Source organism: Protopterus annectens, chromosome 4.part1 (genome assembly GCF_019279795.1).
Source record: "Protopterus annectens isolate FY-2018-M chromosome 4.part1, PAN1.0, whole genome shotgun sequence".
In the NCBI taxonomy this organism is placed as follows: domain Eukaryota; kingdom Metazoa; phylum Chordata; order Ceratodontiformes; family Protopteridae; genus Protopterus; species Protopterus annectens.
In genome coordinates, this window is record NC_056734.1 from 163,899,331 (window position 1) to 163,921,930 (window position 22,600).

Below are 22,600 nucleotides of genomic sequence, written 5' to 3' on the forward strand. Positions count from 1 at the left end.
TTTTCTATTGGATTTAGGTCTATGCTCTGGCTGGGCCACTCCAAAACTTTAATTTTCTTCTGGTGAAGCCATTCTTTTGTTGATTTGGATATATGCTTGGGGTCCTTGTCATGTTGAAAGGTGAAATTCCTCTTCATCTTCAACTTTCTAGCAGACGCCTGAAGGTTTTGGGCCAAAGGTGAATGGTATTTGGAACTGTTCATAATTCCCTGCACCTTGACTAAAGCCCCAGTTCCAGCAAACCCAAAGCATGAGACTGCCACCAACATGCTTCACTGTGGGGATGGTGTTCTTTTGGTGATGCGAAGTGTTGTTTTTGTGCTAAACGTACCTTTTGGAATTGTGGCCAAAAAGTTCAACCTTGGTCTCATCAGATCATAACACATTTTCCCACATGCTTTTGGGAGACTTGATATATTGTTTTGCAAATTTTAGCCAAGCCTGGATGTTTTTCTGTGCAAGAAAAGGCTTCCGTCTTACAACCCTACCCCACAGTCCAGACATATGGAGAATACGGGAGATTGTTGTCACATGTAGTACACAACCAGTACTTGCCAGAAATTCCTGCAGCTCCTTCAGTGTTGTTGTAGGTCTCTTGGCAGTCTCCCTGACCTGTTTTCATCTTGTCTTCATCAATTTTGGAGGGATATCCAGTTCTTTGCAACGTCACTGTTGTCCCATATTTTCTCCACTTTTTGATAACTGTCTTCACTGTGTTCCATGGTATATCTAATGCTGTGGAAATTTTTTTGTACCCTTCTCCTGACTGATACCATTCAACAATGAGATCCCTTTGATACTTTGTAAGCTCTCTGTGAACCATGGGTTTTGCTGTAGCAGGCAACTGAGTAAACGTCAGGAAAATCCTACTAGGACAGCTGATCTTTATTTGAGGTTAATCAGAGTCTCTTTAATTTATGGCAGGTGTGTACCCACAAAGACTGAATGCTGCAATTAAATCAAAAGGTGCTTCAAGAAAGTATTAGTTTAAGGATATGTACACAGAACAAAGTATTAATTTTAAGGGTGTGCACACTTATGCAACCACCTTATTGTACGTTTTTTTTATTTTTTACATTTTTTCCCCTGACAGATTTGTTTGTTTTTCAACTGAATTGTACAGGTTATAGGTCCCATTAAAGGTGGGAAAAGTTTTGAAATGATTTACTGTGGTCTCATTTTTTATATCACAAAAACCTGGCATTTTAACAGGGGTTTGTAAACTTTTTATATTTACTGTAGGTAGGGTTCTATAAAGTCTGCTGTAAGTCTGTGTCACTTTGAATGAAATGTTTAACTTTAGAAAGGAAAAAGTTGTTACGAGTTGGAAGGCCGACTAGGAAATTGGCCGTGTAGTTTTATGAAGAACATTCCTAAGAAAAAAGGAACATACAATTTCTTCTCCTTCTACGTTATGTAAAGGGTAATAAATAGATTAACAAGGAAGGCTATGACATTCTCACTGCTGCCTCTTCTGTAACAAAATGCAAATAATGACCTGCATTTGGTAGGTCTGCCTGAGCAGTTATACACCATTTGTAGTGAAACAGTGATGTAAACTTGTAGCTTGGCACAGCTTCTCTTCTGAGAGAAGTACAGTTGTGTAAAATCTTACCGTAACAGTAGACGTCCTTTTCTTCACTGTTGCAGTAGTCTTAACATGAGGGATCCCTTATCAAGGGCGGCCCAATGTCCGACCAGTATATCAAAGCCTTTAGGTTGTTACCAATACTCTGTACATCACACGTATGCTCCCTGCACAAGTTGTAGGGCATAAAGATGATGTCTATACATACCATCCTCAGAACAGAGAGCTCCAGGAGGAATCCAGCCCTAGGATGCCAGAGGGTAATACACATTCACAGGGACAAAAGACCAGAGGGAGGAGGGAGGGAGAGACTGAATACTGCAACAATGAAGAGAAGGACATCTACTGTTATGTTAAGATTTTTACACAACTGTACTATGTCCTGTCATTTTACTGTTGCAGTATTCTTAATATGAGGGAGAGTGCAAAAGCTCAGGAAGAAGGGCCAACAGAGCCTTCTAGGAACCCATGATGCTGGATGGATAGGTTCCTGACCCAGAGACTCCCCAGACTCTGGAATAAACTGCCCATACATGTCAAGCAGAGCACCTCTTTGGCCCTCTTCAAAAGGAACCTTGATGTCTGGATGGGAGATGGGAAATTCACCCCGAGGATCACATCAGTCGCCCTGCTAGACAGGGTTCCAGGGAAGTAAATATTGTGGGAAGAAATAGCTAGGGAATTGTTATGGCTAGGCTTGTATAGGCCCTAGGGCCAATAGTACCAACCTATGAAGTATGGCCTTAGCAAAAACAGCTATAGCCCTGAAATGACATCAGACTTGTAAAGCTTGGTCAAGGTATGCACCGTAGACCAGGTAGCTGCCTCAAGGATAGAATTAGTATCCAAACTCTTGGAAAACGCACCAGAAGAAGGCACAGCCCTAGTAGAGTTTGCCTTAACCACAGAAGGAAGGCTCTTACCATTAAAAGAATAATAAAAAAAATTGCTTTAGAAATCCAAGAAGAAACAGTCTGCTTGGAAACTGCCAAACCTAATGATCTAGGATGAAAAGAAGCAAAAAACTGATCAGATTTTCTAAAATCTTTAGTTTTGTCCAAATAAAATCTGAGTTGTCTGTGCACATCCAAATTATGCAACACCTTCTCACTAGCTGATTTCAGAGACGGGGAAAAAGCGGGCAAATTAATAAGACTGATAAGAGACAACTCATTCATCACCTTAGGCATAAAAGAAGGACAAAGGGACACACTGTCCTTATGAAAAACTAAAAAAGGAAGAAAGTGTTTGGCCTCAAACCTACAGGCCAAAGGAGGAATTAAAGTCAGACAAGCAGAAATAGCTGACAGGTGGGCTTTGGTAGAAGAATATACCAACCCAGCATTAAGCAATTCATTCAAATAAAGAACCGAGGGAACATCCACAGTACGTGCGTCCAAGTTACAAAAAAGACATTAAACAAAAAACTTCTTCCATTTGGACAAGCTGGATTTCCTAATAGTGGGTTTCCTGGCTTCCTGAAGAACCCAGAGCACACCCTCAGAAAAAAGGTGCCTGTAAGGAGTCAAAATCCTATCACCCACAGTTTTAGTTGAAGAGTGCACAGGTGAGGATGGATGAGAGATCCTTGATCTTATGTGAGAAGATCCACCCTGTGAGGTAACTTGTGATGACTGCCCTTGGCTAAGTGCAGAAGAGGAGGGAACCAATGTTGTCTGGGCCAAAAGGTGAGTCACCAGCAAGAACTTTTGGAATGAGAGGAAGGGATGGCATAAAAAAAAATCCTCTTCCATGAAAAAGATAAGAGCATCCACCTTCCAGACCAGAGGTCAGAGTCCTGGCACAAAATTGAGGAAGCTGCCTGTTCACAGGGAAGCAAGGAGATCTACTTGAGGAATACTCCACTGGTGGATAATGTCCAAAAACACATCCCTGTGAAGCATCCACTGTGTTACAGACCTGCTCACATGGTCTGCAACAAAATACTGACTTGAAGGAATGTACACTACCTGAAGTGTGACTTCATACTGAATCACCAACTCCCAAACCTGGAGAGCCAATCTGCAAAGCAGACAGGACCTTGTCCCCCCTTATTTGCTGACGTACCACATTACTGTGGTGTTGTCTGTAAAGATCTTTAGGGGACTGGAGAAAACAGAGGATGAAAAGCAGTGATGGCCCACAGAAGAGCTATCATCTCCTTGATACTCATGTGCTCCTTCTGCTGCTGAGAAGATGAAAGGCCTTGCACCTTTAGGTTTCCTAAGAAAGCTCCCCAACCCCTGTCTGAGGCGTCTGTGAACAGTTCCTGACAGGGAAGCAGGGTTTGAAAGGGAAGGCCTAGATTAAAGGTCAGCTGGTGAATCCATCACTGAAATTCCAACTTGAGAAATGTAAGGATTGGAAACTCTAGAGGATGAGTATGCTGAAACAAAATTGACTTTAGATACCACTGAAGCTTTCTCATGTGCAATCTGGTGAAGGGAAGCATAAGGATAGTGGATGCCATGAATCCCAGAGCCCTCAGACATTCTGTGGCTGAAATTAAGGCCAGAGGACGAAAGGACTGAAATAAGGAAATCAGAATCAAAGCCTTGAGAGGAGAGGCAGGGATGTTAGCATAGGAACAATTTGGATCCTGCATCCCAGAAAAACATGATCCCATGACGGGGACAGGAAGGACTTTTGAAAATTTACAATAAACCACCAGCTTTGCAACATAGCGATGACCCACTAAAGGTGCTGCAAAAGAATCTTTGGAAAGGAGACTTGAATAAGCAGGTCTTTTAAATAAGGAAAAGACCCGAATACCTTTGAGCCTGCAAAAAGCAATCATTGGGACTAGACATTTGGTGAATACTCTTGAGGCAACAGAGAGGCCAGATGGCAAAGCAGAAAACTGAAAATACCAAGAAACGGAGAAAAGTAAAAATTTCCTGAAAAGGGGATGAATAGGGCTATAGATGTAAGCATTCTTGAGATCCAGAGAAACCATACAAGCCTGAGGAAGCAGAAGAGCAAAGTCTGAAGTGATAACATCTGAAAGAAAGGAACCTACAGAAAAGTATTCAGGTGAGAAAGATCTGTAACGGGTCTCCAAGTGCCCTTTTCCTGGGGACCAAAAACATTCTAGAATAAAACCCCTTCCATCTTTGAGCAGCCGGAACCTCTTGAATAGTTCTCTGAATCAAAAGATCCTGAAGCACCACTGGAAAAGAGCTCAACTGGTCTTGAGGTGGCTAAGGAATGTCTGGGGGGGGGGTTCCAAACCATGAAATACCCATGGCAAATGATGGAAAGAACCCAGGAATCCTGCATTATGCTTAACCAGACAGGAAGAGAGAGAGAAAGACTATGTGAGAGGAATGTGGCTGGGAAGAATCTGGTATTCAGACAGCATCTGGTTTACCAGGAAAGGAAGGCTTCTAAGCAGGAGGGGTCTGTGTAAACTTAGCTGGGGGAACCCTCCTACCACCCTTCTTGCCTTTAGTATGACAACGAGACTGCCTTCTAACAAAAGCTGGATTATTAGAATAGTTTCTCTGGAACTTTGGCACAGGGGAAACAAAAATGTTTCAGGTTCTGTAACTCCTTGCCTTTCTCCTGCAGGGACTTGAGCAAATCAACTTCAGCAGCAGAAAACAAACATTTGTTGTCCAGAGGAGCATCCCTCAACTTAGCCTTAATATCAACCAGGCAGAGGTTGAAGCCATAGCAAGGAATTTCTCCTCAACACAGAGCCAGAAGCAGCAGCCCTAGAAGAAGCATCTGCATCATAACTACATTTAATGGAATGCTGAGCTACCTAGGAAAAAGCCCCTAAACAAAGATAAGGCAGAAAGCTTTCCCTCAGAATCAGGAAGGTCAGAAATAACCTGGCATTCCTGAGAAAGGACAGCCAAAACATATATGGTCATATGAGTCTGATAATTAACAGCCCAAAAAGCTAGGGTGGCTGAAGGATAAACTTTTTTACCCAGCCTTTCCATAGTCCTGCTGTCTATAACAGAAGAAAGAAGTTTGCTAGAAGGCAGTAATTTTGAAGGCTTGTCGGATACTACAGAAACAAATGAAGGGTCAGCAGATGGACACAAAGGAATTTGCAGTCATCAGGCAATTTATAAAACCTGTTTTTTTTTTTTTTAGGGCCTGAGATGCAGAAGAAAAGGCATCCAATAAAACTGGAGGAACAGCAGGGGTCTAAGAGATTCCAGCTGAAGACGCTCATAATATTTCCTCTGCATTTCAAAAACTTGGGAACAATCCCATTTAAAGAATTCTATCATCCTGGCAATGGAATCCCCACAGGAAATATCCTCAAAAGGAGATTCAGGACTAGCAGACTCCTCCTCTTCCTCAGAACCATAACCCATAGGGGATGAAATCTGAGTAGAATAAACCAGGGATTCCTCATCAGAATCCTCCTCTTCTTCAGAGGAATCCTGATCCCTAGATCTTTTGAAGGGGGAAGAAGACAAAGGAGAAGCTGGGACAGAGACCCTCTGAGGAGGCTTCAAGGCCATAAGAGCATTAAACAAACCTTTGTAAAAACCTGTGTAAAATTCTGCCATTCACTTTGACTGCCCTTGGGAGCAGAAGAAATGTTTTGTCTTTTGCTTCTTTTTTAAAGGGGCCTTCGCCTTATGAAAAGTACAAGGCTCCGGACACTGGCCTACACTTGATAATCATAGTCAGAACTTCCTCCTTAATCAGTATCTGAGGAACTCCCCTAGGCCCTTCGGTGATAATCAGCTGCAGTTCCCACTGAGCATCCGCAGGGGATGTCTGCAAGGTCTCCGGGGACGTGTGAGAAACCAGATTGATGTCGGCCTCCAAACTGGTTGCGGCAAAGAAATCCAGTCTAGAAATCGGCTAATCCTCCGGGCTTTCACAAGCCTCAAGAGAAATGTCCAGTAGAGGAGGCACAGCTGAAGAATCTGACCTGACTTTTTTGGCCTACTTCAAAAGTGGCCGACCCTAAGGCGGGAAAGTACCTTCCATCGAGTTTTTCGCTACAACTTTTAGACACTGGTTTTCAAGATAAATGCCGAAGGATGAAAGACAACTACATAAGGTCAAAGCCTGACATATAGTACAGGATGTATGGTTGTGAAAAGCTCCGAAACAAAACAAGCACTGCTCGTAACAATCTTTATTGGGAATCTTTCTCCCACACTGGCAATTACCCTTTCTGGAAGACATGAAACCCTACAACACAAATGCTAAAAGCAAAAAAGGATAAGTCACAAAAAAAAAAAAACTGGGCACTTGTCTGAATGGCTAGGTAACCAGCAACAACTTGGGCGATCAGACAATCAAAGATGGTGTTCAGACTGATAGCAAAGAAGTTCTGAGAATGATACGTACGAACATCACCTTTATGCCCTATGCCTTGCAGAGGGAGCATACATGTGACATATGGCATATCAATACCAACCTAAAGGCTTTGGTATACTGGCCGGATTTTGGGCATCCCTTGGCAGGGGATTCTCCTCATGTTACGAACACTGCCAACAGTTAAATGGAAGGACATTCACTGTATATAATCCTGTATTATACAAACATTAATGTAAATTTCAGACTCTGAATATTACTGTATGTAATACACACATATGTACTTAAAAATGTTTGCAATACACACATGGACATATGTATCCATATGTGCATGTGTGCTATACTCCTACATATATGTAAAACACACATACATACTTGCATATGTGTTTATATATATAAACCAAAAGGATCTTCACTGTGTTATACATTAAACCTCTTGTACTGCAGACACATGATATACATGCAAATGACACCTTAAAGACATACCAGTATTTCAGCTACATAGCTTCTGAATGCTCATGAATTTACTTTTTATGACTTTACGGGTACATATTCAGGCCAATAAAACCAAACACCCGTAAACATGTCAGGGGTTTTACCTTTTTCTTACCTCATCAGAACATAAGGAGGATGGTTTTGTTGTACTTTAGAAATACAGAGCTTAACGTTAGGCTGCCTGAAAAATATCCCAAATACCATAAAAATTAAAGGGCAAAAAGTTCACCCCCCCCCCCAAAAAAAATTAAATAAATAAATAAAAACATTCAGTAAAAACTGGATAACCCCAAAGGAGATCTGGATCTCTCCCTTAGCACAGCAAATGAACTAACACTCGTCTAAAACAAGGAACAGTTTGTACCATTTTCAGCTATTTTTGGAAGATTTCATAAGTATGTGTTGGCCAAGGGCCCATCATGCGACAAGTCCTCAGTCTGTAAATTCCTCCAAGATCTAAATAGTTGTCCCTCTACGGAGATAAGGATTGGTGATGAAGGGGGACAAGGCCAATATATTACAGTACTGGATGACCTAAATCCCCTTTGCTCTGAGTACAAAATCATACATCTACTGCAAGTGTGGTGATAATCAATATTTCATGCACCTAGGGCAGTGAAAATAAGAAAGTCAGCCTGTAATTAAGCAGTGACCTTACTATTTGAATATCTATTCTCATGCTGAGTTTGTTTGCAGAATTTTTCAGTGCTTACCATAAGGATCACTGTGGCAGTTATGTTTACTTATCCATGGGAAGTATATTCAAAACAGTTAGGTGCCCTTGTGGACTTCAGACTTTTATGTCATGATATATAGGACAACAGCAATAAATTCAATCCTGCTTCTGAACAGAAGATCCAGGTAAAAAGTATTTGGAAAAAATGTGCCCAGAGATCCAGGTGGCTCCCTCACAGATATTCTGTGTTGAGACATTACTAAATAAGGGTTCTGTGGTGGCTGTTATCCTGATACAGTGGACTTACCCAGGACCCTCTAAAGTTTTTCCATTACTCTCACAACATAAACTAAAGCAGCTGTAGAGCCCATTTACAAAAAAAAGTTTGCCTAGAAAATGTCCTTCATTAACTCTTAATATCCTTCTTGCCAGGGAAGCAATCAGATTGGTTGAGATCATTTACTTTTGCTACACAATATCTGAGCCATCATATGCACATCCAACAAATGTAATGCCTCTTCTCCTTGGTGCTGTGGATTCAGACAGAAGACAAACAACTGAACAATTTCACTTGAAAGTCAATTTAAACATCTTAAGCATGAAGGAAGGGGGGGCCGCGGTGGTGGTGCTGCGGTAGCATTGTCGCCTCACAGTAAGGCGTTGTCCTGTTCGATTCTCAGCTAGAGCGTCTTGTGTGTGGAGACATGCGTGAATGGGCATACCTTCGTTGAAGGTTGTGCGTCAGGGCCGGCAACTCGGCATGTAAAATCTACTGCCAATCATTAGCGGACCAGAGTTCCCTAACCGGGAAAAGCCGAAAGACGCAACAAGCATGAAGGAAGAGCTGGTCTTAAGGTTTACCTTGACTTTACAAACACAGTGTATGGTTCTCTATGCATTAAGACCTGCAGCTCAGATATAGTTCTTGTTGGAATAACATCTACCAAGAACACAGTCTTCCAGGAAAAGAACTTGAGAGCCAACAAAGAGCTTGAGAACTCAGATATGGCCAAAGTTTATTTATTGTTTGTTAACCAGGGTAGTAAAAAAGACCCAAAAAGGACTCGTTTTCAGACATTGCCCATATTCAGAATAGATTCATATGTTTTTACCAGGCATGTAGCCCAGAATACCATTACGGAGCCTAGCCAAACTCCCAATTGTCTCAGAGAATTGTTTGGTTAAGTGATTTGCTCTAGGTCACAGGCAAATGAAGGTGGAGAAAATCAAATCATGTACCCTTGACACAGACAGCAGCTCATTTACAAGTAAGGGATTTAGTCCTCTGTGCTAGCTGCCAGACAAAGAAGAGCAGAAAGGTTTACAAAAGTTTCAAAAGTAAACAGCTTCCAAAAGTGAGTAAACATTTTATACATTACTATAAATAAATATACAAATACATTGTGAACAAAACATATATGAGAATGAAATATGTCAAAGTTTGCACATCAGAAAATAACACAATTATAAAGTTAAATACAAATACAAGGTTACTACATTAACATGGTAAATGGAAATATGCCATTAATATAAAAATAGAGTTTAAAAACAGAAAATTATTAAAATCACAATTAGATTCACGTAAAGAATGAGATAAGAATGACAAACAGGAAAGTAAGATCATTTAAGTTACTGAGGACTGCACAAAAGAGGAACTGCCTTTTTAGAAAACCTAAGTCCACAAAAGATTAATTTCTCCACCAAAAATTAGGGAAGGCACTTTTTTTTTTTGGGGGGGGGTACTAAAGGTGCAAATCTCTTTTCAACATCCACCTCACAGTAGACACTGTAGTGGTAATCCAGATGACGCTGATCTTTGACAGCTGTACAAGACAGGTACTCTTGGAAGCATGCACAGTCAAGTCCTTCAAGTACTGCTGGTACTGCATCATAAAAATTTCAATACTCACAAGGCAAGATCTAATATTGGCCCATTTCTGAATGAAGGCATGCCCCCACCTCAATTTGGAATAAGCCCATTATGACTTCCTCAGTGATTTTATTTTGTGGGTTTAAATTAATTTTAAACTGATACAATTTATCCTCCCCTTCCCTTTATAAACTGGCCTTGTTCCAGCCTTTTGCAGTAAGTCAGGGTCATATCCACATGTTAATTAATATTTTATTTATCATGACTGATATGGGTTAAGTTTTCCTTGCATATGTTTACAAAAAAAAAATAAAAACGTCAGATATGTTTGCCATCTCCTCCTATGCAACTTCAGTTTTTAAGTGCGCTCATGGCTGCAGTCATCATATCTGCAGTTATATAAGGATGTCGCCCTATGTCTCTACAGCATCTTTGCATAAATTATTTGCTTAATGTGATATTTGCACACATTTTTATTTATTTATTTTACAAACATACTCATTATGACCTGTGCCAGAGCGATGACTTCACTACTCACTGACATGTGCTACACATTGGTAGCTTTAATTATATCAAAGAGCTAAAAGGTAAAAGATCATCTCATTAACGCTTTCAGCTTCTGAGATGAAGCAGAGTTCAATGAAATGGAAAATCTAATCAGAAGCATACCTAGGGTTGGGCAAATTGGGCAGCCGCCCCAGGTGCAAGGTGTTAAGGTATACAACTGGCAGATCATTTTTTTTTCCTCCTCATGCAGACATGAGGGCAGATCCTGTCGCTCCTCCTCCAAAAAGGAGACAGAAACACCAGACTGGACCATGGACTTTTTTTTTCCTCCTCAGTTTTTATGTTGAGGGACACCAGATAGACAAGGAGTGGCACCAAGGATAAAGTTATGCAATTTACGTAATCTAGACTTTTTTATCTATGTCATTTTTGAAAAGTAAGTAGAACTTTTTTTCTGTTGTACAATACCACCTAGAATAAAAGTGATGTGATCTCCGAGGCATGTATTTGCCTGAAAAGAACACAATTAATGCTGCCTTTGGATGTTCAGGAAGTACATTTTTTCCCTCACTAGATACAGGTGGGGGAAGGGGGTTAAAGAGGACATACCACCTTCCTGGGAGCAAAGAAAACTGAATTTGGATTTTTCCAGGCTGCAAAAATGGACTCCCTCAGGACAAACTCCAAGGTGAAAGGACAATTTAAGGTTTTCATCCTCCTTCACCAGATAACGACTTAAGTTCTTCAGGAGAAAAGGCATTGGAGCAACAAGCCCTTCTGCGGTAAGCTTCATATGCTTGACAATCTCCTGAAAAGAAAGACAGTCAGCCTTGGATATTAAGAACTTAGATCCTTAGAATCCACATTTTTGTAGAATGTGGAAGTAGAAAAAAATCCTCCCATACCTCTATCGCCAAGCAGTTTGTGGCTTGGTTCCTCTGACACTTGAGAAACCAAAAACAGGTGAGCATCAGGTGATGGACAATAAAGCACCACATTCTAGAGGTAGTGCCTGATCATGGAAGGCTTGTGAGTGTGGCCCTGACTTCAAACTGTGCTTAAGGATACACTCCTGTACCAATGACAATTCTGGACATATCTTTTAATGCTTACAATAATTATTAGGTCATCCCTAAAAGAGTCTCCTTAACCCTAGCTGGCAAGCCTTCTTCATATCAGGGGGATGAGATGACAGTGACAGACTCCTTGAGATATCAGCAAACAAACCTTCAACTGGGGACTCAATGAAGCCTTCCATATGAGCTGACCAGGGAAAGCCAAGCTCAGGAAGCTCAAATATGGGAAAGTCTGTGGTGATACCTGGGCAATACACCTCCAAAGATAGACAAAAGTCCACCTCTCAGTCACCTCAACATCAGCATAAGAGGTAAGATGCTGATAATTCATTAGTCAAGGAAAGACTTGAGAGAGACATAAGGTAGCTTTGTCAGCAGACTTCAACAAAAGAGGCCATGACCAATGTCACACCTTCCGATTCCTTGATTTGTACCAATCTGGCATCAAAGAAGAACCACAAAGAGAACTCTGCTGCCAGTTTATATGCTGAGCATTTTCCACAGCCTCCCCCTTCATCACACTGACATACACTAAGCTTCTGCTTACAGGCAGTATTACTGAGACCTAGAAAGCAACTGAGTGACTGTTGAAACAGTTAATACATTTTAGGCAATGAACAAAGGAAATTTCATATGACAAAAGTCAGGCTCAGGATCTTAATTGTGTAATCAACAGTAGAGAAATGGAAAGCATGCAAGGAAGAAACACACGCCTCTAGTCTCAACACAACATACACTAGCTGTAGACATGTATTCCACAAGCACAGGCAACTACACAGAAATTAGCCAAGATGGAGACATCACAGAAGAAAACGCAATTAACCATCAAAGCATCTTCTGAATTCAGACCATAAATTTAATTCAGTGCTCAGTCTGAAGCACAACTGCCAGGTCTCAAACAGCACAAACATGTTTGATGTCCATCACCAGTAGCAGCAGTAACATTTTCATTTGGCTGCTTATGAAGACAGGGAAGTTCAGTCATTATGGGAATGAGCAAAAACATGAAAGGAGTTTTACGCTAAAGCAGAATTTTAAAAATCAAGGATATTATGGAAAACATCACTAGGGTTTCTGTGAAAATACACAAACAAGCAGGAAACCAATGCTCAAATGGAAATGCACTAATTGAATAGGTTTTCTTATTATCAAGGACTGCTCACCAAAACAGTACAATCACATAAGGAGTAACCACAGGCTGCATGATCCAACTATCACTCTGAAACAATAACTCCCCATTAAGATACTAACCTTTCAAATGTTTTATGATAATCCCATTTACACTTTAATCCCCCCCCCCCAACAATACAATAACAAAAATTCACTTTCTATGGGTATCACTTCCAGATCACATGAAGTCTGTTCCTTTATGCCTTCCTAGTTCTTCTCCTCAATGAACATAGACTTTATTCAACAAAATGCTTCCCTTCTGTTTATGGTTTGCACTGGAAAGTAAGTGACGATTCTCTGAATGATTCGTGTTCTATTGGAACTGATGCACATGCCTGGGTTCCTTAACCAATTAAGCATCAAAGCATCTGAAATGTGACGAAGATGCAATGCAATCTTTAGTAGTCTCCTTTGGACGTGTCTACATTTTGGTATACTATGGCTCAGCAGCACTCGTCATGTACACTACTTAAAAAGACTAAAACACATCTTAACTTGTTAAACTAGAGTACAATTATTTTGTTTAGAGAAAATCTTAATCCAAGGAAAATAAGGAAAAAGTACAGTTGTGTACATTTACCATAAATATAGATGTTCGAGTGTATTCACTGTTGCAGTCATCACACTTGGGTTATCTGCCTGCAGGTAGCCCTCAGTCAGCCCGAATACCTGAGTCTTGGGATTTCTGCGTCGGATGCTGTTGCCTCTTCCATGACATCAGGTCATCAGGGGTATAAAATATGCAGCTGACGCCATTACATCAGTTTTTCTTGCCCCAGATGTCAGGAGCCCCCAAAATAGGAAGCTATTTATGTAAAAAGTAAATACCCCTGCCATAAAAAAATGGCCATAAAGAGGGCAAGTAGAAAGGATAGTGAAAGCCAGGGGGCTGGAGGGAGGGAAACCAGGACTGCAACAGTGAATACACTCGAACATCTACATTTATGCTAAGTGTACACAATATGTTCTTCATGTTTCACTGTTGCAGTCATCACACTTGGGTTGATTCCCACAGCTAAGGAAGGGTGGAGGCAGTCAAGAAGTGTTAGGGCTGGCTAGCAGGCCTTGTGAGACTGCTGTAGTAAATCCAGCTTTGGATTTAGAAAAAATAGGTAAGTGGCAATGCTTGGTGAAGGTGTGTACAGAACTCCAGGTTGCAGCTTCTAGGATGTCCCTGGTAGGGACTCCCCTGAGAAATGCTGTAGAGGTTGAAGTAGCTCTAGTGGAATGAGTTCTGATCCCCTGAGGGGTAAGTTTTCCATGGTGATTGTAGCAGAATTGGATGCAGTGTGCTATCCATTTGGAAATGGTTTGCTTCGAAATACCCTTCCCTCTGCCTCTGTAGCAAAGCTGACTAGCAGCTGGTCAGATTTTCTGAAAGGCTTAGTCCTGTCAAGGTAGAACCTGAGCGGTCTTGTGCACCTCCAAGGAGTGCAGGATCCTTTCCCCTTTATTTTGAGGATTAAGGAAAAAGGTTGGCAAATGGATGAGTTGGTTTAAAGCCAAACTGGATACCACCTTGGGCATAAAGGATGGGTTAGTCCTGAGGGAAACCCTGTCAGCATGGAAAATAATGAAGGGCTCCACCGCCATTAGTGCCTGTAACTCAGATAATCTTTTTGCTGAAGTAATAGCTAGAAGTAAGGCTGTTTTCCAAGAGAGGAATTTTAACTCTGCTGAAGCAGCAGGTTCAAAAGGGGGAAGTGTGAGCTTCTCCAGTACAAAGTTAAGGTCCCAGGCTGGGGTGGGAGCTGCCTAGGGGGCCTTAAATTGTTAGCTCCTCTCAGGAACTGTTTGATGAGAGAGTGAGAAAAAAGAGGTGGCTCGGTATTACAATGAGCTGAGATGGCAGAGGCATGAATCGTAATGGATGAGAAGGATAGGCCTCTGTGGAGCAGCTCTGCTAGGTAATCAAGGATTTGAGGTAAGGTGGGCACAGCTGTGTCCTTTCCTTGAGTCAGACTCCAAGAACAATATCTTTCCACTTTTCAACATAGGATTTCCTAGTACTAGGCCTTCTGGCCTCAAGGATGAGGTCCAGCACCTGTTTGCTGAGGGATGCTGTTGGTGTATTCAGGGGATAAGCCAGGCTGCAAGGTTTAGGGTTTGCAGCTGAGGATGGAAAATCTGTCCCTCCTGCTGAGACAGCAGGGAAGGTGTCTGATGTAGATGCCAGGATGGCGCTGCTGTAAGACTGCATAGGAATGGGTACCAGTGCTGGCGTGGCCAGTCTGGTGCAATAAGGATTGCTCTTAGCCTGTCCTGTTTGATCTTGAGTAGTACTTTTGAGAGGAGGGCCAGAAGAGGAAAGGCATAAATTGACAGATTTGCCCATGTAAAGGATAGGGTTTCCAACTTCCAAGCTCTGCTGTGAGGGTTCCCTGGTGCAAACTTGGTGGTTTTGGGGGAGGCAAAAAGGTCCACCTTCGGTGTTCCCCACCTCTGGGTTAGAAGTTTGAATGAGTTGGGTTCCAGTTTCCACTCTTGAGGGTCCAGCAGATTTCTGCCTAAGTCGCCTGCCAGTGACTTTTGTTTGCCTGGCAGGAACTGAGCTTGTAGGTGCACTTGATTGCTCAAGGCTATGTTCCACAGGGCCATGGCTAACCTACAGTGTGTGTAAGAATGAGTTTCCCCTGCTTGTTTATGGACCACATAACTGTGGTGTTGTCTGTCTTTATCAGGAGCTGTCCTGGAAGGATAAGATATCTGAAGGCTGTCAGAGCATTCTGTACAGCTAGCATCTCTTTTTGATTGATATGCCTACGAATTTGTTCTGGGCTCCACTTGCCTTGAATGCATTTGCCTGCCATATGAGCCCCCCCCCCCCTCATGCATAGTCTGATGCGTCTGTTGTCAGGGTTTGGGCGGTGAGGGGTTGAGTGAAAGGAAGTTCCTTGTTGTGGTTGCATGCCTCTGCCCACCAAAGGAACTCTGCCCTTAGACAAGGTATGATAGGAATCACGGTTTCCAGGTCCTGAGAATGTTGACATCAGAGACTTTTTAAGTACCACTGAAGTTTCCTCATATGCAGTCTTGCATATGGAATTAGTAGAATGCATGAGGCCATGAACCCTAAGGCTTGCAGTATATTCCTTGCAGATAGCTGGGTTTTGGTAACCATTAGTTTGAAACAGTTTGTCAAATGGACCTGCTTTTCTGGAGTGAGGAATGCCATCTGGGAAGTTGTGTTCAAACTTGTGCCCAGGTATACAATTTATTGGCTGGGCACCAGTTGTGATTTATTTTCATTGATGGTGTATCCCAGTGAAGTTAGAAGTCTTTTTACAAATGCCAGGTGCTGAAGTAGCAATTCCTGACCACCCGCCTGAATCAGGCAATCGTCCAAGTATGGGTAAATTTAAATATTTCTCTGCCTGCAGTATGCAATGGCTGGAGCCAGGCACTTTGTGAATATGCTAGGAGCAGTAGATAAGCCAAAGGAAAGTGCAGAGAACTGTTTTTTGCATGAAGGGCGTGTTTTCCTCCTAGGGGTGCAAGTATTTGGGCATTGCTGGGAAGGATAACTGAAAAGTCATTGTGAACTTTTTCCATAAGGGAGCGGCTTACCACTCCCTGTTTTTTTAATTGGAAACACTCCATGGTTTAGATCTCTGCATACCCTGAGACTATAGTCTTGGCGGTCCGTTTCCCCTGGGTTTGTACTGAGAAGGCCTGGGAGGGACTGGAAAGGACCAGCTTTTTGAAGGCCAATGCCTACTGAATCTAGGTGGCTGCATCCAAGAAATCTTTGACAGTTTGCATAGATTTAGCTTTTACTTCCATCTTTTTAAGAACTACTACTGCTTTTGTGCCAAATGATACTGATTTAATGGAGCATCTAGTATCTTTGTTTTGACATGGTCTGGCAAGACTTGTTCCTTCAGCCAAGCCTGCCTTCTCAGTACAGACCCAGTGACAGCAGCCCTGCAAGATGCTTCTAAGGCATCAAACCCACACTGCAGAGTATGTTTACTAACTTGGTTTGCAGATAATTAGTTCCATAATATGTTGCTGGTACTTCAACATGTGAGACTGGCAATTCAAAGCCCTGATGGCAAGAGTTGCAAAGGTATATACCTTCTTACCCCATCTGTCTAAAGCTCTAGAATCCCTGTCTGAAGGGGTAGCGTTTTTGGTTGTATTAGCCTTAATGCCATTAGGTCCCTGTGAAATGGTCTCTGGATTTGCAGTAGGATTCTTAAATAGAACTTTGTGAGAGTCAGGTACTCTGTAGTGCCTGTCAAGTTTTCTAGGAGATGGTGGTAAAGTGTCAGGAGTAAGACTGGATTCCATGAAGACATCATCTACAATATCCAGGACAGGGGGTAAACCTTGAGGCCTGTGCTGAGGAAAATCTAAAAATTCCCTGAGTCTCTTTTTGGACTGACGATAGTCCTGGCATTCCCAGCAGAAATGCTCTCTTAAGGTAAGCAAGGTTTCACCAAAAGAAACATCCTCTGGAGGGGAGGCAGAGGGAATGGATTCCTCTGCATTTGAATCCTCATAGGTAGATTAGGGCATGTCCTGGTAATCAGAAGGGTCAGAGTCATTGGACTCCTGGTCTGTAGAATCAGAAGGAAATTCAATTATTTGCCTTTTAGCAGGGGAAGGTTAGCTTCCCCCAATTAGAGTAATAAGGTCTTCAGCCATTCTAAGCATTTGTTTTTGTGGCATGGGAGCTTCAGCATGTGCTTTGGACATCGGTTTTCCTAGGTGTAGTGCGAACTCTGGGCTTGAGAAACTCGGTAGTTTTAGTTAAAAAATAAGTGGTCAGTTTAATACAAATATCGGTAGGTCAGAATACACTCCTCAGAACCAGGTGCCTGCACAGCGGCTCCGAACCCATCCAAGGTAGACATATCTGCAGGTTCCATAGTCGAAGTAGCATCTCGCAGCATACCGGACTCTGAATGGGTCTCAGCAGAGGCCTGCGAATCTGTAGAAACGGGCATCAGGGGCTGAGTATCAGTGGACTGGCGACTAGCTTAACGGAAGCTTAGTCGGCAGTTTTTGACCTATGCGGCCTGTCCCTTTGTGCTTTTTCGGAAGATCAGTAGTCGGATGGCTTACCGAAGCCATTTCGGAATACGGAGAATGACAGTGAAAGAATTTAGCTACAAAAATAGCCCGACGATGAATGGTTCGGGTGTTAAACAAGGCACAAAACTGACATCGAGGGACGTCATGGTCTGGGCCTAAACAAGTGACGCAGTAAGAATGAAAATCTCTCTGAGGTACTTGCTTTCCACAGGCAAGACAATTGTTAACTTTTTCTGACATCGGTTAGAGCAAGAAAAAAGAATCACCAACGGGGTACTTAGCTTTATAGGACTTCAGGTTTGAAGCTCAAAAAAAAAAAAAATTTCAGGTAGTGGCCGACCGGCACTTGCGAACTGCTTCTGCTTCGGGCTCCTTCTCGGCAAGAAATACTGATGTAATGGTGTTGGCTGCATGTTTTACACCCCTGATGACATGACGTCATGGAAGAGGCAACAGCATCCAATGCAGAAATCCCAAGACTGGTATTCGGCCAACTGAAGGCTACCTGCAGGCAGATAACCCAAGTGTGATGACTGCAACAGTGAAACATGAAGAACATCAATGTTAGTCACCCTCGAAAGGAAATAACGAAAACAGATGAGCAGATTTATTCAAGTTATACTAAGTGAACACTTTACTACAGCTCCATTTTTTTATCCAACTTACCAGGTTCTGGTTCTGGAAGTATTACAGGTTGCACAATAGGATTTATTGGCTCCTGGAATACAAGAAAATAACTGCATTACTTACTTTAATAATGATAATAGAAATCAAAACTTCAAACTGTGCAAATGGTTCACAGTGATACTGTACTGTATATTAGCAACTAACTGATATGAACTTGATTTTTAATGACCAAACACTTCCACAACCTGTGAATCAGGATTACATAAAGTGTCCTCAGATAAATCTGAGTACACCCATCTCCTCAAACAACATTAAACTTGGATTGCATAGACAGTTGTCTTCTTGACATGCTTGAAGGTGAAGGTAAGATCCTGAGTTCTGGACTCCTATTTTTAAAATATATTTATCCTGATGCAGTATTCCATTTTTTTCAGTTACATATGCTTATTTTGTAATAAAGTTATGAATATAAAAAAGTAACACAGCAAAATACTACTATGGAAGTACTCAACACACTTTGAAAATCTCTTGCAATACATGTTCACCAGTATGGCTAGCCATCACCTATTTTCAGCATCTGGTGTAAAATGTGCACACTACATAATTCATTCTAGCATTTCCTACACCTAGGTTGATAGGTGTAGTTAATTCTACACTCTTCCACTTTGTAACCATCACTCATACTAGACAATCACTCTGTCACATTTCAGCAGGAAAAATTAGTACTGTACAAGCTTTCTAAATTAAGTATATCCACACACCAAGGAATACTGTTTTGTGTGAACATCCATGCTCTAAAGGGGGGGGGGTCAGAGACAGACAAATAAGGAAATGACTAGTCCTATAGATCTATGAATATGCTACACAGTTACTCTTCTATTTAATCACTTCCTAAACACAATTTCTAGTCTTAGATCCAGGAGGAAGTAAACAGGCCAGGCCTATTAAAGAAAACTTCCTCTACAGTCCCATAGAGGGATGGAGCACTGACTATGGCCCTAGACAACCTGAATTTGATTAGCAACTCAGGTGTCTACGGTACTGACAAAGAGAGAATGTGTATGCCCATTCTGGGGCAGAGTATGCTTTTGGGACATGTGGTAGTGGTTTCATTTCCTGGAGGGAACTGGGAAAACAACCACAAGGTCCTTCCTTAGGGTCTTCGGGGCATTCTGCTGAATATCAGCCTTTTGTAGTAGATAATGCTCCCTGGCTGGAGAAAACTTTGCTCTGATTTCCCCAAGCTTCTCCCTCACTTAACGATGAAAGCGCTTATCATACCAATAAAGTTCACTTTGCTGTAATCCAAGAGAGTAAGAAGCATTTTTTCCTGTACATAGTTAAAGATGTTTAAAGCTTAATATTCAAAATTTTAATGTGATCCCTTATAAAAAAAGAAGCTATGTACTCACCATAACATTCCATGTTTGTTGTCCCTAATCTTGCCTTCATTCTTGATGGTTTGGTTTGGAACAGAGCATCGGTTCCGACTCGGCCACATACTAAAACTCAAGAGCTTTTACTGGCTCGAGGCTATACCCTATCCCATGATGCCTAGTGACAGTTACCCAGATCTCGTTTGCAAGTACCAATCACTATATTATCTAACCACCCCGTGTAAATACAACAATCCTCTGCCCATGTCTCATGAGGCACGAAGGGAAATCACAAAACTTGTGACCAATTCCAAAAAAAATTCCTCTCGCTCCTCCAGGAAGGGGGAAGGAGGGTGGGATGCAAGAATGAAGGTGAGATTATGGACAACAAACATGGAACGGTATGGTGAGTACATAACTTCTTTATGTTATGTTGTCCTATCTGGCCTTCATTCTTAACGGCTGGAACAGCGTGCCCAGCACCTACTTTCTCAGGTGGCCCAAAGGAATAAACTCTTCAGAACAGTGGAACCAAAGGAAGCCCTGTTCTGGGAGGCCACATCTACTTTGGAATGAGTGATAAAGGTATGAGGGCTGATCCATGTGGCTGCAGCACAAATAAAATCCAAAGGTAGTCTGGCTTGAAAAGCAGTGGAAGTCGACATAGCTCTAGTCGAATGGCTTCAGATTTTTCCTGGCAGCTGTTTGTGCTGATAACTATATGCATAAGTGATGGTGTCTGTAAGTCATTTGGATAAAGTGACTTTTGAAACTGAAGTTCCTTTTCGATTCTCTAAGAATGAGACAAATAAAAGGACCGATTTTCTAAACTCCTTTGTACTGTGTAAGTAGAAGCGTAACTGCCTATGAACATCCATTTGGTGAAGCTTATATTCTGCCCTGTTGCCATAGTTGGGGAAAAAAGACAGGTAGTTCAACAGACTGATTTAAAATGGACTCGGAACATACTTTGGGAAGAAAGGAAGGATTAGTTCTAAGAGAGAGACTGTCTTTGTGGAAAATCAAATAGGGAGGACAGATAGATAGAGCTTGCATTTCTGAAACCCTCCTAGCTGAAGTAATGGCTGTTAAAAAGATTGTCTTCCATGATGAGAACTTTAGTGGACAAGGGGAAGCTGGCTCAAATGGGGGGAGTATTAAAGCAGCCAGTACCAAATTTAGATCCCATGGAGGTGGAGGTTTTCTTACTGGAGGTCTTAATAGAAATGTACCTCACAGAAAAGCTTTGCATAACCTGTAAGACATTATTTTGGATCCCATGTCTCCTATGTGGTAGTTAGATACGGCAGCTAGTTGTACTCGTCAGCTGCTCCTTGATTAAAGGGTTCTGCTAAAAATTCCAGAATTATAGTTACAGGGGCTGAAAAGGGATCAATATGATTTCTGTCAGCCCAACAAGAACACTTTTTCCATTTGCTAGCATAAAGTTTTCTAGTTGTGGTCTTGTGTGATGAAAGTAGAATGTGATGCACTGCTGGGGACATGTCTGGAAGCATGGCTAAGATGGGAAATGGAGAAACCAAGCTGTCAGCTTGAGGGTTTGAATAGAGGGATGGAGCATTCCTGACTGATGACTCAGAAGATCCGGTACTGGGTCCAGGATCCAAGGCTCCTCCTGGAGATAGGGCCATAGGAAGGGGAACCATATCTGATGAGGTCAGTACGGAGCGATGAGAATTAGCCTGCAACTCAACGATTTAGCTTTCTGAAGAACTTTGGGTATTAGTGGAAACAGGGGAAATGCATATGCAAGTCCCAGGGGACAATCATGAACAAGTGCATCACTTGGTGACTCCCCCGGACGGGGAATTAGGGCAAGATAGCTGCTGCATTTGGCATTCATGGACATGGCAAAGAGGTCGCAACAAGGCTGGCCCCACTTGTGAAAAATTTGGTTCGCAATCTCCTGTTTCAGAGACCACTCATGAGGCATAAGAACTGTCCTGCTTAATTTGTCCACTATCACGCTGGACTTTAATGGGATATGCGTTGCGATCAAAAAATGTTGAGAAGATATTGCCCATTGCCATACTCTTTGAGCCTGTTGACGGAGGGGGTAAGATTTGGTTCTGCCCTGTTTGTTGATATACCACATGACGGACATATTGTCTGTCGGAATTGCGATTGTACCTGGTGGAAGAGAACTTTGGAATGCCTGCAACGTCAGAAGCACCACTCTCATCTCTAGAATCTTGATGTGCAAGTGGTATTCATGTTCCTGCCAAGTCCCTTGGACAGACTGTCTCAGATAATGCCCCCCCACCCTATCTGGAAGGCGTCCGTGGTCACTGTAGCTACAGGTTGGGGAAGAACAAATAGTCTGCCTATAGTTACCTGCGTGGACTGAAGCCACCATTGTACATCCTTCTTGCAGATGTTCGTAATGAGGATCTTGTGTGACATGGGCAACTCCTGCATGGACCATTCAGCAAAGAGTAGCCATGTAACACTCATGTGTAGACGCGTCAGTGGGACTAATGTTACTGCAGCTGCCATTGAACCCAGTACCTTGAGAACAAACTTTGCCTGTACTTTCTTCTTCATTAGCAAGACAGATATTTGATGGTGCAGCACTGGTACCCTTTCGTGAGGCAGTTTTGCTACCATGTCGCTTGTGTTTAAGTCTGCTCCTATAAAGGTAATATACTGTGAAGGCAACAGGCAGATTTTTCGAAATTTATGGTAATGCCTAGCTCTAAACAGAGATGAAGAGTAGTGTCCCTTGCCTTGGTCAGTAGACGCTCGGTGGTGGCAGTTAGGAGCCAGTCTAATTATGGAAACACCCAGAATCCCAGACACCTCAGGTGGGCCGTGACTACTGCCATACATTGGGTAAACACTCTGGGGGCTGTAGTCAGA

General features: G+C 42.2%; 1 protein-coding gene across 1 annotated transcript in view; it reads right to left on the minus strand.

Annotated features, from left to right (window-relative positions):
* PRKCI (protein kinase C iota) overlaps window positions 1–22,600 on the minus strand; it is a 1,721,954-nt gene that overhangs the window by 966,395 nt on the left and 732,959 nt on the right. Inside the window, exon 7 of the mRNA XM_044070065.1 lies at window positions 18,384–18,435. Within this exon, the coding sequence (XP_043926000.1) occupies window positions 18,384–18,435 (52 nt within the window). The remainder of the gene's footprint in view (window positions 1–18,383; window positions 18,436–22,600) is intronic.